We start from the raw sequence: 19,902 nt of genomic DNA, 5'->3' as shown, positions 1-19,902 counted from the left end.
AGTTAATAAATTTAATAGCTGTATAGTCAGCTTGCTTGCTGTGTGGACACAATAGCCAACACCCACAACTTAAAGGTGGAGAAATTTAATTTAGCTTATGGTTTCACGGGAATGAGTCCACAGTAGGTAGCTCAGAAGCAGAAACATTATAGTGGAAGGGTGTGGCAGAGCAAAGATGCTTAGTTCATGGCAGCCAGGAAGCACTGTATGGAAGAAAGCCAGAGAAGGAGGAGTCAAAGACCAAGGTCATAATCAAGGACATGTCTCTATGACTCACTCAGACACCTCCACCCAGAATTATGCCCCAGCAGGCTCCTGGGCAGATAGTTTCTTAAACCAATTAAGTTTTTACAATTGAGATTAACTGTCATGAGAACCAATTGTTAATAGAGTCTAAGAAAGAGCAAATTTTGAGGTAGGAAAACAATATTCTGTCCTTTAAATACAGGTAGTGTGTAAATAAATTAAAATGATTTTTATAAATAATCCCTAGGAAATTATAAATGTATTAGAAAATAAATTGTTATAAAAATAGGCAACTCATTAATTTGCATATTATTAATGAAGTAAAAGATGAATATAATTTAATTATCTTGTCTTTTAAGAATGTGTGTTAGGGGGCTGGGGATTTAGCTCAGCGGCAAAACGCCTGCCTGGCAAGCGCAAGGTCATGAGTTCGATTCCTAGTACCGGAGGAAAAACTAAAAAACAAACAAACAACAAAAAATAAAGTGTGTGTTAGAACATGTAATATGCACATTTAGGTCAGTCTAAGGTATGAAATGATTTTTTTTAGAAAAATCTCCATCCAAGTACAGTGGTACCTCAGTTCATGAACTTAATTGTTCCACAATTCTGGGGAAGATGCCACATTTATATTCGGGCAGGAGGATGTCTGTGGTTGTGTTTGTCACTTAATGTGGAGTTTGCCAACAAAAGCAAAATTTTGCCCAGTGCTTATGTTCATGAACTGAATTGTTCACAAACAGAAGCATTCATAAACTGAGGTGTTACTACGTATTCTTAAGAATCAGATAATTACTGTCACATTATCCTTTTAAATTGAGTACTATAACATGAATCAATGACATGGTATTTCAGGAAATTATGGTAGTATTTCAATAAAAAATACCCCTAGTAGATATATAATTTAGCATAATACTACAGTTATAAAGTAAAAATTATGTAATATATCGCTTTATAGCATGGGATTATTATGACTGTAGTACCCCTATTTATATTATTTTTGTAAGCAGATCACATTGTATTGGATAAAGACTTTATCTGAGACATTTTTATCTTGATCAGGGATCCTTACCCATTATATGTAGTAGGTTTATAGGAATGTTGGATGTATCACTTTTATCATTCTTAGTACATATACTGGCACGTGCACACACATGCATCCCACTTTGAATATGTTGCTATACATTCACTACATGTTCTATAAAGATAACCAAACAGTGTTTTTCAATTGGAAGTTTGTTTTAAAACAAAAAGTGAGCAAGCAAACTACTGACCAGTAAAATTTCAGTTGTGATTTTTCAGTCCTCAAACAGTAAATACAATAAATCCTTCAAATCAAGGGTCAGAAAACTGAGACCTTTAGGCTAAATCTGCCTCCCGCTTTTGTAAATGAAGTCGTATGGGAATACAGCCGTGACCTTTCTTTTAAAGTAATCTAAGACTGTTTTCATGCCAAGAAACCAGTACGGCTTGCAAAACATTTTTCACAACTTCTCAAATATTTATTTTTCAGCCCTTTGTAAAAAAAGTTGTCAGACAACACTTTTTATAATGTATGAGGTGTGATTGAGATATATAGTGAATGCTTAAATTTTTAAAAATTCATTCAGTACAAGATACATTGTCATTAAACTCCCTCAAAATACTCCCCCTTGCTTCCATCACACTTGCCCATCATACTTGCTACTTTCTGAAGCAGTTTTGGAAGTCCTCTTTCATGAATGACTCCAGTTATGCTGTAATGGCTGCTTCTGTGTCTTGCATCAATTCAAAACATTTAACTTCACGGTCATTTTGAAGGACAGTTGGTGGCAGTATTCATTGTGTTTTGGATCACACCTGGTAAAAGGCATACAGGTGAAATATGTCTTTATATGTGTCATTTATAGGTGAAAGTAGTAGAAATTGGTTGTGAGCCAGTAAAAAGTTTTTTTTTTTTTTTTTTTCCTCCGGCACCAGGAACCGAACTCACGACCTTGCGCTTGCCAGGCAGGCACTTTGCCGCTGAGCTAAATCCCCAGCCCCCAGTAAAAAGTTTGTATTGGGGGTTTAGCCAATGTTATGTTTCTATCTATTTTAGAAGTGCTGTATGGACAATAGTAATTTCCCCAGGAACAGTATTAAGAAGGGACTAGAATGGAGAAAATATGCTGCTGTTATTGAAGTATCCTACATTTAGCATCTGAAGTACACTAATTTGAGCACATGTGCTCCCTATATTGTACTGCTCCCTGGCTATTAGTAAGTTCACTATTCACTCATTTTAAACAAATACTCTTGTTCTTCTTGCCATTTTCTTATGACCTTCCTTCTTCTCTAAGTTTTCTCTTCCCAAGTAGTAGCTTAAAAATAGAATTTTAAAAGTTTCTTTCCTTTTTACTTCCATTGCAGTCTTTGGTTCTCTCCAGTTTGGTCTCTGTTCTTACCATTTTACTGAAAGTAGGGCAATAATAAAAATTCTAAGGCAATAGTGCATTTATTTATAATACTTATTAATTTAATTTGTTCTTAATTATAGGACAAATTATAGCATAGGGGTATATTCCATTAATTTACAAAGAAAGATAAAAATATAGCTTTTAATCAATAAATTTTGACATAATACATGATAACTTAAATGTAGTCAGTACAATTACAACTTCTTTAGGAGGGAGATTATCTTTTAAAGGCAGATGCTAGAATTAAAATTATCCTTGAAAAAGCTATCATGTAGTTCAGTATGTATAGGAAAATATGTGTGCCATTATATATACATAGCTTTTTATGAATACTGTATGACTACTCATTCCTCTATCACTTCAACCTATTCTTTTTCTTCAGTTGATGAGGAATTGACTTCTGGTTATATGTGGTTATATATCCTGTAAATTTTGTTTTTTCCCAATCAGTATTAAATAAAACAGGAATGACATAGTTCTTACTATATGACAATATCCTAAATTCAAGAACTTAAATATATCTACTTAGATTTATGTACTGTAATGTCAAGAAAGCACACCCTGTAGGTGAGTATTTAAATTAAACTGTTTAAACAAAAATATTATAGTGTTCTTTGAATGTGAAAGATTTAAAAATATTTTAAGCTTTGGGCTTATCACTCAGGAATTCATGTTATATCTTTTTTTTTTTTGGTACAGTCTGTTCTCACATATTTTTTCACTTAGTTCTCCCAACAGCTATATGTAGGGGATAGATAATAACATAACTTCATTTTATGGATGAGGAAATAGGGTTTGAGAGGTTACGAAACCTGCCTCAGTGTGTGCCAGCAAGTTACTGCCAGAAAGTGGTGTAGTCAGCTCAGGCCAGATTCATCTTGAAGACTAATCCCCTAACCACAGTGTTATATTGGGAGGTTATGCAAGGGAATCCTGAAAGTAAATGGATAAAGATGCCTTCCAGCTGGACTGGAGATTAAAAGAACTTCAGAAATATCTCAGTTTAGTATTGAAAATTTTTTCTGTTGTCTGTATTGGCTCATGGAACCAGTGGTAAACTTTTCAACTCTATTGTATTTTTCCTATGGAAGATTCTACTCTATCACATAAATCATGGTGGAGCTAAGGATTCCAGTATCCTTATTTTTAATGTAACTAAAGGAATTTTGTCTGTTAATATGTTTTCCTAAGTCTCTGAAGACATGGGGAGAAATTTTTTCTTTTTTTTTTTTAAATTATTTTTTATTGTTTAGACAAGAGTTTCTCTGTTTGGTTCAGGCTGGCCTTGAATTCACTATGTAATCTGGGCTGGCCTCAGACTCACAGTGATCCTTCTTCCTCAGATGCCTGAGTGCTGGGATTACAAGCATGCATTGCCACACCCAGCTGATGGCTTCTTATTATCTAGATGACTTTCTCCTGTTTTATACCCTGTGACTCAAATAACATTATGATGAAAAACTAGTCCTACCCCTCTGACACCCTTTATATCTCTTGTGGCAATATATCATATTTTGCATCATTTGTGGCTGTGGGTCTTCAATTCATGCATATAAAAAAATGGTGTAAAAGCTCTTCATGCTTTCCCATGGAAATGTCAACTAGTCTCTATTTCTATATAATACTAAATAGTTTATGAGCCTGATGGAAGCATTAAAGATTAATGTAAACTTATTAGTAATTTAGTTATGATAATCTTTTTTCTCATCTAAGCACTTTTTAGTCTTGTTCTATAGATGAAGGAGAAATATAAAGGGCAGGGTGTTTTTTAAAAACAAAGCAAATCCATTAGAATCACAACAGACTTTTCCTGCACAAACCTTAATGGTCAGAAGGGCTAGGAAGTGAGTGTTCCAAACCCTAAAAGATAAAATTTTCAGCTCTGACTTATATATCCTGTAAGACTTTCCTTTAAAATTGATGGAGAAATAAAATATTTCCATAACAAATAGCACCTCAAGAAATTCATGAACTAAAAAAGAAGCATTACAAAAAGTTCTCAAAGATATCCTAGAAAGAGACAATGAAAGTAACCATATCAATAAGTCAGAAAAAATGAATATACCTGGTGGGACAAGCAGCTAAGCAAAAAGGGGAAGATGAGGAAATCAACCACAGGAAAATAATGCAGGAATAAGTCAGTACCTCTCAGTAGTAACTTTGAATGGTCTCAATTTCTCCATAAAAAGAAACATGTTGGCAGAATGGATCAAAAAAGAAAGCCCTGGGCCAGGGATATAGCTCAGCAGCAGAGCACATGCCCAGCAAGTGCAAGGTCCTGACTTCGATTTCCAGTACCAACCCCCCCCAACAAAACAAAGCAAAAACCAACAATATGCAACGTACAGAAATCATATTTAATTAAAAAGATACTCAGATTGAAAATCAAAGGGTGGGAAAATAATAGTCCAAGCAATAACAACTCAGAATAAAAGCAGGAGTTACTATCCTAATTTTAGACACAATGGATTTCAAGCTAAGACTGTTCTGAAGAGACAAGGTGACTACATATTAATTAAGGGAACAATTCAAAAAGAAGAGTTAACAGTTATAAACATATACACACCAAGTATTGGTGCACCCAACTTCATAAAACAAACACTGGTTGACAGGAAAAATCAGACAAACAAGTAATGGGGGACCTCAGTACCCCACTGTCACAAATAGATCAACTAAACAAATCACAAAAGAAATCAGAGTTGAGCCAAACTTTTGAACAAATGGACTTAATAGATACCTACAGAGTGTGCCATCCAGCAACAACAGAATACACATTCTTCTTAGCAGGACGTGGGACTTTCTCCGAAATAGAATATATATTAGCCAATAAAGCATGCTTAAATAAATGCAAAAGAATTGAAATTATCTTATGCATATTATCAGATAATAGTGCAATTAAACTAGAAATAATGGTAAAAGAAATTGCATAAACTATACAAACACATGGAAATTAAACAGTAATCTCTTGAATAACCAGTGGGTCACAGACGAAATTAAAAAATTAGTAATAACTCAATGTGAGTAGTCTCAATTCCTCAATAAAGAGAAACACATTGGCAGAATGGATCAAGAAAGAAAGCCCTGGGCCAGGGATATAGCTCAGCGGCAGAGCTGAGCTGGCTGGCAAGTGCAAGGTCCCGAATTCAATTTCCAGTACCAAAACAAAACAAAACAAAAAACAAACAAAATAAAATAAAAACCAATGATATGCAGCATACAAAAACCATATTTAATTCTATATTTAATAAACCATATTTCTATAATCAAATGATAATGCAGTACAACATACCGGAAACTGTGGAATGCATTAAAAGAGAGAAGTTCAGAGAAGTGAATGCCCACATCAGAAAAACAGAACAAGCTCAAATAAATAAGCAAATGATGCAGCTCAGGTCCTAGAAATACAAGAACAATTCAAACCCAAAGTTAATATGAGGCAGGAAATTATAAAGATAATGCAGAAATGAATGAAATTGACTAAAACTTGCAAAGACTCAACGAATCAGATAGTTGATTCTTAGAAAGACTAAGCAAAATAGGCAAGCCCTTAACTATAAGGAAAGAAAAGACCCAAATCCATGCAATTAGAAATGAAAATGGTGAAACTGCAACAGATTTGGCTGAAATCCAGATTATTGGTAACTACTTTGAGAACCGGTACTCTAATAAAATGGAAAATTGTGAGGGAATGAGTAAATTCCCTGTTATATATGAATCAAAAAGATATAGAAATCCTGAATAAACTGATATCAGTCAGTGTAATTGAAGAAATAATAAAAACAACTATCAACTAAGAGAAGCTTACATTCTGATAGATTCACTGCTTCATTGATGAATTCCACATGAACTTTAGAGAAGATCTAATGCTAGTATTCCTCAAACTTCTTAATGAAGTTGAAAGGGAAACAGTACTCCCAAGGTCATTCCTGAAAGCAAGCATTACCCTGATTCCAAAACCAGAAAAGGACCCAACAAAAAAGAGAACTGCAGGAAAGTCTCTTTAATGAACACAGATGCAAAAATCTTCCATAACACACTGGCAAATAGAATACAGCAAATCATTAAAAAGATCACACATCATGGTCACACATCACGCTGACTAGTGCTTATTCCAGGGATGCAAGAATGGTTCAGCATATGCAAACCATAAATATAATAAGCCGCATAAACAGAATCAAGGACAAAAACCGTATCGGAACCATATCTCAATGGATGCCGAAAAAACATTTGACGAAAATCCAACATCCATTCATGATAAAAACACAGAAGAAAATAGCAATTGATGGTCCTTATCTCAACCTGATAAAAGCTACCAGTGACAATCCAACTGTCAATATCATAGGAAAGGAAGAGAAACTGAAAGCTTTCCCTCTAAAATCAGAAACAAGATAGGGATGTCCACTATTACCAGTTCTGTTTAATATTGTTTTTGAAACGTTAGCTATAGAAGTAAGACAAGAGAAAGAAATAAAAGGGATATGGATATGAAAGGAAAAAAAGTGTCATTATTTGCTGATGACATGATGCTCTATACACAAGAGCCCAAAAACTACCCAAAGACTCCTAGAACAAATATTCAAATTTGGCAGTATAACAGGATACAAAGTTAATACTAAAAAATCAATAGCGTTACTGTACACCAATAGCAAACTCAATGAGAGGTAAATTAGGGAAACAGTACTCTTCACAATAGCATCAAGAAAAAGGAAATATGTAAGAATTAACCTAACCAAGGAAGTTAAAGATCTCTGCAATAAAAATTGTTGTACTCTTCCAAAGGAGACTGAAGAGGATATTGGAAAATGGACAGATATCCCCTGTTCCTGAATAGGCCAAACCAATATAGTCAAAATGGCCATATTTCCAAGACACTTACAGAGATTTAATGCATCATGACATCATGACAGATGTAAGGCAGATACAGGGGTAAATTTCTGGGGTACATTCTTTATACAGGATAATAAACTTAGGTTTTACAACATGTGGCAAGTATGATTTACTGCATTTTCCATAGCCATTCATTCCCCACTGCTTCTAATGAAAATACCAATAATGTTCCTTACAGAACTGCAGAAAACAACCATAAAGTTCATAGGGAATCAGAAGAAATCCAGAATAGCCAAAGCAATTCTGGTCAACAAGGGAAAGTAACAGTGATAAAAATAGCATGGTTTTGGCATAAAAATAGACTCATGGATCAGTGGAACAGAATAGAAGATGCAGAAACAACTCCAGGCACACTCAGCCAAACATCTTTGTGGGAGTAATGATAGCCTCTTTCATAAACATGTTGGGAAAACTGGCTATTCACAGGCTGAAGGTTGAACCTAGACCCATATCTCTCACCATGTTCTAAACTAAAATCAAAATGGATCAAAGATTTAAACATTAGACCAGAAATACTTAATCTGCTGGAAGCCAAAATAGGTAAAACTCTTTAAGACATTGGTGTAAACACAAATTTTCTGAACAAAACCTTGGTTGCATAAGAAATAATACCAGGAAACAACAAACTAAAAACCTTCTGCATAGCATAGGAAACCACTAACAAAGTGAAAAGACAACCTACAGAATAGAAAAAATATTTGCCTGCTACTCCTCAGACAAAGGACTAGTATCTAGAATACATAAAGAACTTAAAAATTAGATCCCTCAAATTTATAGACCAAATTAAAATGGGCATCTGAAATAAACAGACACTTCTCAGATGAAGAAATACAAATAGCCATGGAAAAATGTTCATCATTGCTGCCCACTTGAGAAATGCAAATTAAAACAACACTTAGATTCCATCTCACTCCAGGAAGAATTGCTATCTTCAAGAAATCAACCAGTGACAAATGCTGGTGAGACTATGGGGAGAAAAAAATTCTTCACCATTGTTGGTGGGACTATAAACTGATACAACCGCTATGGAAATCAGTATGGAGATTCATTAAAACAATTAAAACTAGAAGTTCCATTTGATGCAGCTATTCCCCTTCTAGGTATCTTCCCAAAAGAGTTAAAGATGTCACAGCACGGTGATGTATACATATCCATGTTTATAGCAGCACAATTTGTGATAACTAAACCTTGAAACAGCTTATACTTTCATCAACAGATGAATGGATAAGAAAGTGGTATTTATACTTAGGGGAGTACTACTCTGTCATAAAAGGATACACAAGTCATTTATAGGAAAATGAATACACCTTGAGAGCATAATGTTAAGTAAAGTAACACAGACACATAAGCTTAAATATCACATGGTTTCTCTTATATAAAAAACTTTACATGTGAAGTAAGAAATGAAAGATAGATAATAGGAAAAAAGAGCAAAAAGGTGTCTAAAAGTATACCTTGACTTAGTAAAATTGCATTATATATTTTGTATGTCCTTTGACTTATTAGTCAGTTTTCAATCTGTATATGCGATAATTAACTTTATAAGGGCTAATAAAACAAATAAATGAATCTGATGCAGTAAAAGTAAAAGTGAGGTGGAGTGAGGGGGGAAAAGAAGGGAATTAAATGTGTTACGTGCAAATCCCCTACAGTGAATATAATTACTGTATGCTGCAAACATGCACTAATAAAAGTGAAAAATCATAATATATACATCTAAAACCAAAGGAAAATATCTTACATAGGAAATGCAGGATTTTCTGAGAAACGTATTTATGGAATTTGTGCATTAAGCTCCTCAGTTACTTACAGTAACTTTAAAATCTTTTTTTATTTTTTATGGATAACAAATTTTGCATGACATGACTTTTGAAGACTAAGATAGGATACAATGTAATATATGTTATGTTTTGATTTGTATTTCCTTCATGACAGTTTATTTTATTTACATAGAATTTAATTTAGATAAAGACTATTAAATCACTTTTGTCCTTATAATTTTGTCAGTGAAAGTGAATTTTTATTTTTGCATTAAATAAAGAATGTTTCTGAAAACCAATTTTATGTCAGAAAAATTTTACAGTCTAAAACTTCAGTCAATCCTTATGTGCTCTGTTCTAAGATGAGTATAAATTACATTCCAGGTGCAGATAAAATACTGAACTTCGTCAGCTCGTTATTTATTTGCTGTTTTATAATTTGTGTCAAATAGTATAATATATTCACTCAATTATTTTGGCCTTCAGGTTATTCTACAGGAGTTCTCTTGATGGTTTTTTATATTAGATGAAGTATATAATAGAAAACATTACTTCATTAATATATGATATGTGTAATGGTTTAAAATATGAAAATAATTCAGACATGTTTAAGTATAATATTTTTCTCACCTAACACACTCTGTGGGGATTGCTTTGTTAATAACTTTATTGTGTGAGATGTTTTTCTGTGCTGAGGTTTTTATGTAGCATTATGGATCACTATATAAAATTATAATTATTTGCAATTTGTCAATGATTCTCTGGTACTCCCTTTTATTTTACAGAGAGAATAGCAATTCCATACCTTTTATCTTCTTCTTTACCACCTGCTGCCCCCCTGACATGGGCCTTTTTCTCTCTTTCCTGTCACAAGTGTTGCATCAGCCGGACCATGGTCTGTGGCCAGCTCTCTTCCTGCTAACTGGATCCAGCTCCTCTCACCTACTTCAGGACTTTGCTTTCCTTTCTGCTTATTAGTTCTTTCTTTCTCTGCTGGGATCATCCTTATAGACGTACAGATGTACGTAGTATCTTACATGTTAAAAAAAATGAAAAGAAAGAAGCACCTTGGATCCTACATCCTCTTTCCTGGTCTCTGCATATTTCTTTGAGAAAAGTTGTTTGCCACTGTGTCATTTCCTACTCTTGCATTCCTGCTCTAGTTTGGCTTTCACTCACATTACCAGGCTGAAACATTCTTTTCAGTGGCTGTCGCCTGGCCATTCTATGCTTGCTCCTATGGAGTCTGTTTCATTTCTTTTCCCTTTTGGTGATTGCTTCTCAGTACACACTCATCCTTTACATGCTGTAAAGGAGGAGCTCAAAGGATTCTGTGATGAATCAGCTGTCAGGCATTAGCAAAAGAGACATGAAGTGCTGGCAGTGCTGTCACTGTTACTCGTTTCTTTCTTCTGGGATCCCTTCCTTCACCTGACCCCTGGGTTGCAGATCTCTCATTTTCCACTACCTCACTGGCCTCTCTTAGTTGCTTTTGGCATTGTCTCCTTTTCCCCTCTTTAAATCTTGAAACAATACAGTGTGTTATGGATTAGTCCAAGTAATCTTTATTTTTCTTGTTACATTCACTGCCTAGTTGCTCTCTTGCAGGGCCATGACTTTAAATACCATTTCTGTTCTGAGGATGCTCAAATACAGATTGCCTCTTTGCCTTTTTCACTGAACTCTTGACATGTATCCAGCATTCACTTCAGTGAGATTTAATGTGAACAGACACAAGTCCTTGATTTCTCTAACCACCAGGTCCTCTGTACTTCTTGTTCCCACTCTGTAAATGCCTGTCTGTCTCTGAGCCAAAAACCTTGAAGTCATCCTTGACTTCTCTCTTTTGCTAATGCCTGACAGCTGATTCATCACAGAATCCTTTGAGCTCCTGCTTTACAGCATGTCCAGAAATTACCCGCTTCTTACAGCCTCTGCCGTGACCCACTGTTCAATCTACTGTTCTTCTGTCCTGAACTGTGGCTAACTAGCGTCTCTGATTCTATGCTTGCTCCTATGGAGTCTGTTTCATTTCTTTTCCCTTTTTTTTTTTGGTCTTTTTGAGACAGGGTCTTGCTATGCAGTTCAAGCTGGCCTTGAGCTCACTTTGTAGCCCAGGCTGGTCTCAAACTCACAACAATCCTTCTGCCTCAGCCTCCTGAGTGCTGGGATTACAGGCGTGCGACACCATGCCCGACAGGAGTCTTTTTCTTCATAAATCTGTTTTGTGTCAGTCATCTCCAAACCTATCTTTGGCCTGAACCCGATTCAGAAGACAATCTCTTTGCTCACTCTGGCTCCCGGCCATCTTCCCGCCTTCTTTTCCCTCTCTCCCTTGTTGATGTACATGGCTGCAGCTCCACATACTCCAGCTGTAGTTTTTGCTCTTTCTCATAGTTGCCAAATGCTACCTTTTGCTAGAGGCTTTGCATTACTTCCTGTCAGCCCTGGATATACCTCTCCCATAGATCACTTGGCACTGTGTCTCATGTCCTTCATATCTCTACTCAAACCTTTTTGACTGTGCCTGTCAGTCAAGGGTGCTTTATATAAAATAGCACCAATGTCCCTGCCAGTCTCTCCTTCTTAGTGTCTCTCTCCCTCTTATCCTGATTTATTTTACTTTATAGCACTTACCATCATCCGTACCAGATTGGAAACTCTGAGGTAGGGACCTGAAAAATTTGTCAACTTCATTAGTGTCTAGACCAGTCTTTAGAGCACAGGAGGTGTCCAGTTATATTTTCACCCACTGTGATGGTATTCATTAAAATTTTAACAATTATGATAAATATTACTGTTTCATTTATAAATGTAATATGAGAACTAATTACTATCAAATTCTCTGAGACATATCTTTTTAAATTCTATATTGTCAGTTTAGTAGGAAGAAACGACATAAAGACTTTTGTTTTATTTTTATTATAGGTATGAATTGGTACAGAAGGGAGTAACTGAACTTAGACCTGCTCAGAGTGTTCCTGATGTCTACACTCAGATTATGCTTTTAGAGAGTGACAACAAAAATTTGAAGAAAGACTTGAAGCACTTCAAACATGCAGCAGAGTATGTTATTCTTAAATGATTGCTTTTCTTTTCATTTTAGACTAAGTAAAAGTGAAGAGTTGAATGAAACTGTATAAGAAATTTAATTCGGGAGAGCAGAATTATGTTTTAAGTCCTAGTTGTAAAGAATCTGAAATGTCTCTAGCAAATTAATTGAACAGATGACTAAACTGTCACAGTTTGTTGACTCAGCCACGAACAGAGTAAAATACAAGTCATTTTGTAGAAGATGGTTGAATCTTTTCATGATTTTTGAAATTTTCTCCTGTTAGACTAATTTCAGAAATAATAATGCAGTTATAGAAAGCAAGGCAAAAAGAGCCAGTGTTAGAGAAGAATATCAGTATTTGTAAGTTCCCCAGAAGGAATAATGTGATCTACTAAGTTCGGGTGATGCTATGCACAGGTTCATCGGTTGTAACAAATGGACCACTTTGGTGGGAGGTGTTGATAATGGCAAAGGCTTTGCCTGTGTGGGGGTAGGATTCATGTGGGACATCTCAGGACCATTTGAGTAATTTTTCTGTGAATCAAAAACTACTCTAAAATATCAAGCAGAAAATATAGACTATCCATATTCTCACTACTCAGGGCCAACCAGTATTACAATTAGATTTTTCTCAATGCATATATATATTTTTAGGTAAAAATTATAACAGCTGCTTATATCATATTTTGTAATTTGCTTTTTTCTGTCAGTAACATATGATAAACATAATTTTATGAATACCAACTTTGTCCTGAAAAAAATTAAAAATTCCTTAAGTAAAACCTTTGTTTTATAATTTTCTGCATGCGTTTGTACACAGAGCAAAAACTTAACAGTAATATGCCAAATCTCTCCATATCTTTTTCTTCTTTATAATTAGTAGAAGTCATGAACTTTTTGGTGAACAATATTAGATCAATGACCAGTGTTATTCTAGCAAACAAATGTGTGAATGTGCTGATTTGGGGAGAATCTACTCATGTGAAACAAGATAATATGGAAAAACAAATTCTTTGTTGTGAAAGATAGTTAATGCTTTATTTATTCATTTTAAAATAAACATTCATAGAAGGGCTTTCTTTAAGAACTATATTAACACAAGATTAGATTAAGAAAGCTATCATATAGGAATATAATATTTTTAAGATATGTGAAAAATATTTAGTATAATGAAACGTGACTTTGCACTGTAAAGTGGAGGAAACATTAAGCATAAGCATGTGGGCTGGGGATGTGGCTCTGTGCTTCCCTAACGTGTGAGAGGGCCTGAGGTTGGTCCTCCAGACCACAAAGAAAAGTTTCACACTGTTTACAGTGCTGCCTCGGTTCATGAACTTAATTCATTCCATGACTCTGGAAGAGATGGCCACATTCATGTTTGTGTGGAAAAGATGGCCGCGGTCCTGTTCATCACCCAATACAGAGTTTGCTAACAAAAACAAAACTTTTGCCAAATGCTTCAGTTTGGGAACCGAATTGTTCAAACAAAAGCATGTTTTGAACCAAGGTACCACTCTATTTGTTTATTCATTTATGGTGCTGAGTATCAAACCCACTTAGTTTCCTTTACCCTATATAATACAGGGTATGGCTAAGTTACTGAGTTGGTCAGATTGGGCTCAAACTTTTGATCCTTCTGCCTCAGCCTTCCAGAGTGATGGCATTATAGGCATATACCACCACACCCGGCTAAAAGCTTCTACTTTTAAAACATGTCAGTCAATAAAAGAATATTTCTATGGTCATTTATTTACTCATGTGTGTTTATAAGAATGTTTTTGCAAGCTGTATATAATACTGCTTAGAAATTTACATTTTACACAGGTGTGTAAATGATACACATGCATATGTTATTAGAGTGATTGTTCTCTATTCTTGTTTCTATTTCTTTTCTAAATTTCTTTTTATTTAAAAAATTTTTTATTTTATTAGTGCATGTTTGTAGTTCATGCAGTTTACAATCATCTTAGCCACTGTTAACATGCACATAATATAGCTTATTCCTTTTTTTAAAAATCCCTTTCCACTTCTCTCTTTCTCTAATTCCTGTATCTTATTTTTCATTACTGTTATTATGAATCTTAGCTTAGTTTATGGCAAGTTTATATAATGTTTACCTTAATTGAGATTATTAGGTGCCTATACATGGCATATCCTTATTCTATTGATTTTTCCTTCCCCTCCTACTCCCCCCTCACTTTTTCTCTTGAACTCCTTCTCTATTGCAAGAGATACACCTGTTTCTCTATCTACCCTTCATTGTTCTTTTTATTTGTACTTAGACTCACTTAGATGAGAAATACCATAATCATTTAAAAATGTGTGTCTGGTTTATTTCATTCAACATTATATTTTCCAGGTGCATCCATTTTCCTACAAGTGTATCAAATCTGTCATTCTTTATAGCAATGTAGCATTCCATCATATATAGATGCCACATTTCCTTTATCCAATCATCTGTTGATGAGTATATAGGCTGCTTCTAGGATTTAGGTTTTAAACATTGGTATGCATGTATTGCTGTAGTATGATGTTTTAAACTCTTAGGGGATGATACCTAGCAGAGGGATCACTGGGACATATGGAATTTCATTGAAAAAAATGGCCATCTTGAGTTCCATAATGGTTGTACTAGTTTATATTCCCAGCAATAGTGAAGAAGGGTTCCTTTTTCACCACATCTCTTCCAACATTTGTTATTGTTTGATTTCCCAATGATGGAATCATAGTGTTATTTTAATTTAAATTTCTCTAATGGCCGGAGATGTTGAGAACTTTTTTATATATTTGTTGACCATTTGTATGTTTTTCCCTAAAGTGTCTGTTCATTTGTCTTGCACATTTCTTGACTGGATCTTTAATTTAAACTGGTTGAATTTTTTTGTGTTTTCTAGATGTTACTCTGTCTGAGGGGTTGCTGGCAAAACATTTTTCCCCTTTTGGAAAACTTTTGAGTTTCAAACTTTTTGAGAATATGGTAATTTTAACAATATTGATTTTCCCTGTGCAGGGGCAGGGGACATTTTTCCATTTTCTAATGTCTTTTGTAATCTCCTTTTTCAGAGTATTGTAGTTTTCTTTTAGAAGTCTTACTCTTCCTTGGTTAGGTTAATGCCTAGGTATTTTGTTTTTCTTAGATACTGTAAATGGTATTATTTTCATAATTTTCTTCTCATCCAATATATTGTTGGGGGACAAAAATGCTAATAATTTTTGTGTGATCTGGTATCCTGCTCCATTGCTGAAATTCATTATTAATTCTAAGAGTTTTTTGATGGAGTTTTTTGGGTCTTCTCTGTAGAGTATCTTGTCACCTGCAAATTTTGATAATTTGAGTTCTTCCTTTCCTATATGTATGTTTTATTTTTCTTTCTTGCCTAATTGCTCTGGCTAATGTTTTAAGTAGTATGTTAAATAGAAGAGGTGATAGTGGAATCATGGTTTTCCCCCATTTATTATGAAGGTGACTATTGGTTTGTCATATATATCTTTTATCGTATTTAGGTATGGTCTTTCTGTACCTGTTTACTTTCAGGTTTTTAACATGGAGATTGGTGAATTTTGCAAAAAACCTTTTCTGGATCTGTTGATGTTCATATGGCTTTTAATGCTGCTTATATTTATGTGATGTATTACATTTCTTTATTTACTTTTGTTGAATCATCCTTGCATCTTTGAAATGAGACCTGCTCAATCATGATGGATGATCTTTTTGACAATATGCTACATTCTGTTTGTTAATATCTTGTTAAGGATTTTTGCCTCTATGTTCATTAAGGAGATTGGTCTAAGGGTTTTTTTTTAAGTCAGCTCTTATTCTGGTTTTGGAATCAGGCTGATATTGGCTTCTATAAATGAGTTTTTGCACACTACATTCCTTTCCATTTTTTTGAAGACCTTGAAGAGTAATGGTTGCATAACTCCCTTAAAGGTTTTGTAGAATTCAGCAGTGAATTCATCAGGTCTTGAGCTTTTTTAGGTTGGTAGATTCTTTCTTTCTTACTCTGTCAATTTCATTGTAAATTATTGGGTTATTTAAGCATATTTATCTCTTCTTCAGTTAGTTTTGGTAGTTCATATGTATCTAGGAACCTCTCAGCTTCTTCAAAATTTGATAATTTTTTGGAATATATTTTTTCAAAGTAGTTACTATCTTCTGGATTTCTACAGTATCTGTGGTAATTTCACTGTTTTTGTTTCTAATTACACTGATGTGAGTCTTTTCTCACTTTCCTTTGGTAAGTCTAGCTAGAAGGTTATGATGCTCTTCAATTCATTGAATTTTTTTTTTTTTTTTGCTGTTTTTGCAGTCTCAATTTTGCTGATTTCCACTCTCATCTTTATACTTTCCCTCCTTAATTTCAGCTTGAGGATAGTTTGTTGTTGTTTCTCAAGTATTTTAAGATTTTTCATAGGGTTGTCTGTTTGAGCTTGCTCTGTTTTCCTAATGTGAACATGTATTGTATATTTTGATGAATTTTCCTCTTAGAACTGCTTTTATATTGTCTCAGAGGTTTTGATGAGTTGTACCATTATTTTCACTTGCTTTCAGAAAGTTTTAAGTTTTTTCTTTGATTACTTCTGTGATCCACTGGTAGTTTAGGAATATAATGTTAATTTTCTTTGCCTATTCTGCAGTTTCATTACACAGTAGTCTGGTAGTATGCATGCAAGGAGTAAGTTCTATTCTTTTATATTTACTTAAGTAGGCTTTGTGGACTAGTATTTGATCTATTTTGGAAAAAATCCCATGTGCTGCTGAAACAAGTGTATACTTTGTTGTAGAGGGGTGGGATACTCTGTACATATCCAGTAAGCCAGTATGTTCAAGGATGTGGTTCAGCTATGTAATTTCTTCACTGTTTTTTTTTTTTGTTTAGTTGATCTATCTCCTTCAGAAAGTAGGGCATTAAAATCTCCTACTATGATTGTGTTACTGTTTAATTGATCTTTTAATTTAGCAGTTTTTGTTTTATGAAGATAGGTACCTCCAGTATGTGGTACTTATATGTGAATGTTACCACTTTTTGTTGGATTTTTCCCTTAACTGGTATGACTGACCTTCCTTTTCTATTCTAGTCAGTTTTATCTTGACGTTTACCATGTCTGATATTAGAATTGCTATCTCTGCTTGTATTTGGGGGTCTTTGTGAATGAAATGTTGTTCTACATCCTTCAATTTTTAGTCTATGAATATCTTTTTGGATTAGGTAAGTTTCTTGAATGCAACAGATTGGTAGATTCTGTTTTTTTTTTTTATCCCATCTGCTAGTCCATATCTTTTAATTGGAGAGTTAAGACTGTTAGCAGTATTACTGAGATGTGTTGGTTATTTACTATCATTGCCTTCTTTATCCCTTGGTGTAGTCTTTGTTTTTCTTGATGTTTTGTGTTGCTGTTTATCCATTCACCTTACTAGTTTCCTCTGTGTTTTTACTTTTTCCAATTTGTTGTTTCTGTCAAGAATATTCTTAAGTATTTCCCTAGACCTTGTTAAGCATTCATATATCTTCTGAGTTGGTTTTCTTCATGGAAATCCTTTATTTCTCCATCTAATTTGAAGGATAGCTTTGCTGGTTAAGTTAAGATGGGTTGGAAGTTACTTGCTCTTAGGGCTTTAACTACCTCATTACAAGCTTTTCTTGTCCTTAGGGTTTGTGTTGAGAAGTCTGCTGTGGTTTTAATAGGTTTACCTTTACATGTGATTTTTTTTTCTACCTGCTTTAAAATTCTGGGCATTTTTTTGTTTTGGATATCTGGTAATTTAACTAGGATATGGCTTGGTCACTTCTCTTATCATAATTGTTTGGTGTTCTATAAGCATTGCTCACTTACACTTTAAACTCTTTACTTATATGTGGGAAAATTTCTGCCATGGTTTTTGTAACCATATTAATGAATCCAGCTGTGCTGTCTTCTAGTTGTTTTCTAACTCTGTTAGCTTTAGATTGGTCTTTTTGTCACCTAGTACATGCTGGACAGTCTTCTCTTGTTCTCTTATTTCTTTTTTGCTTTTTGAGCTCTTTATCATAATCACTGTTTTGTCCTCAGTATCACACAGTCTGTCTTCACATTGGTCATTTCTACAATGTATAAATTCTATACAATTTTTTCATTTTAGGAATTTCTGTCTGACATCTTTTCAAGGATTACATATTTTTGTTGAATCTATTTGGTTAGCTCATCCAGTTTTTTACCTATTTCCACAAAATTCATTGTGGCCATATAGAGTGAAACGGCTATGAACTTTTGATTCATTTCCTCTTGGAATTCATCTGTTCATCTCTTCTATGAACTTTTCATAGATTTTTGCTATCTGTATTTGTTTTTTTTTCTCCCCCTTTGACCTCTTTCTCTGCCTGGGGAGAGTTGAGGGGATATTCTAAAATCTTGTATTACTTTGCTTCACCATTTTCATATACATATATAATTATACATCTTCCTCTCTTTTTCCCCTTCCTGCTTTTCTGTGGGGGGCTACTGCAGGTTAGAGACTAGAAAAATCAGGAAAATTTATGGCTTATGTACAGATTTTTGTTAGGATAGTACTTCCTCATGAATAATTTTTTCAGTGTTGTATGTCTAGTGCTGTTACGTGATCTTTCTGTTATTTACTTTAGCTGATTTGGACTCATTGCCTATGTTGTGCTGAAAGAATTTCTTCTGGTTATAACAGCGTCTGCAGATTGAATCTTACAGCACTTCTACCTGACAGTCCTTGTAGTTACACTTCTCTCCTTTGTCTGTTCTCTATGCACACTGTGATAGTTTATTCTTCGTGGTTGTTCGGAAATGAGGTAGGTGAAATTGGGTGGGGAGAATGGGAGGTAATTGGATATGGACTGTTAGGCACAAATGGGGTGGTTTGAAGAGGGGAATAGTGGTAGATGAGAAGAAAAATTTGATGTGAGATCTGATTTTATGGTAGTATTTTTAGTTGAGTTGAAGGATTAGTATTGAGAATTTTCAGAGTATATTTTTTAGGGGCAAGAGTAAGATATGGCAGAATGGGGGTTTATTTTGTGATAGTCAGAACTTGCTGATAGGACAGTTAGTTAGGTAATATATGGAAAAGCCAAAGACTTAGGATGGGGAGGATCAGGAATAATACTAGAGAAGACAGGAATGCCCGTGAGTGAGCTAAGCATGGGGAATTTAAAAACTTGGGAGGAGAGGTTCACATGTTTAGAAAAAGAATAAAAATGTTACTAAGATTGTCATGGGTTTGAGTTACAGAAACTAGGTAGGAAGCTGAAATGAGAGAGAGAACCTAGACACGTGTTAAATCAGCCAGTGAAAGAACAAGTACACGATAGTAACACCCTAACAATAACAAGAAACTGTAGAAGAACATAATATAACCCCACATTAACGAGTAAATAAAAATGTAAAAAAAACCTTAAATTTGTAAGATGTCTGATGGGAACACAGATTAAATATTTCAATAAGACATTGTGTATATTATGCCCAAGTAGCTTCTTTGCCAGAGAGTCTTTTCACACTCTAATAACTCTTC

At 34.4% G+C, this 19,902-nt stretch overlaps 1 protein-coding gene across 8 annotated transcripts in view; it reads left to right on the top strand.

The window, feature by feature from the left end:
• Positions 1–19,902, top strand: part of Spag16 (sperm associated antigen 16) — a 948,741-nt gene that overhangs the window by 38,058 nt on the left and 890,781 nt on the right. For all 8 annotated transcript variants that reach the window (XM_005396922.2, XM_013520779.1, XM_005396924.2 and 5 more), the window contains one exon: positions 12,260–12,397. In XM_005396922.2, coding sequence (XP_005396979.1) covers positions 12,260–12,397 — 138 coding nt within the window. The remainder of the gene's footprint in view (positions 1–12,259; positions 12,398–19,902) is intronic.

This window comes from Chinchilla lanigera, unplaced genomic scaffold (assembly GCF_000276665.1).
Source record: "Chinchilla lanigera isolate Chin_1 unplaced genomic scaffold, ChiLan1.0 scaffold00056, whole genome shotgun sequence".
Lineage (NCBI taxonomy): Eukaryota > Metazoa > Chordata > Mammalia > Rodentia > Chinchillidae > Chinchilla > Chinchilla lanigera.
Note: the sequence above shows the minus strand (reverse complement) of the source record. Positions and strands in the feature narration are given on the sequence as shown.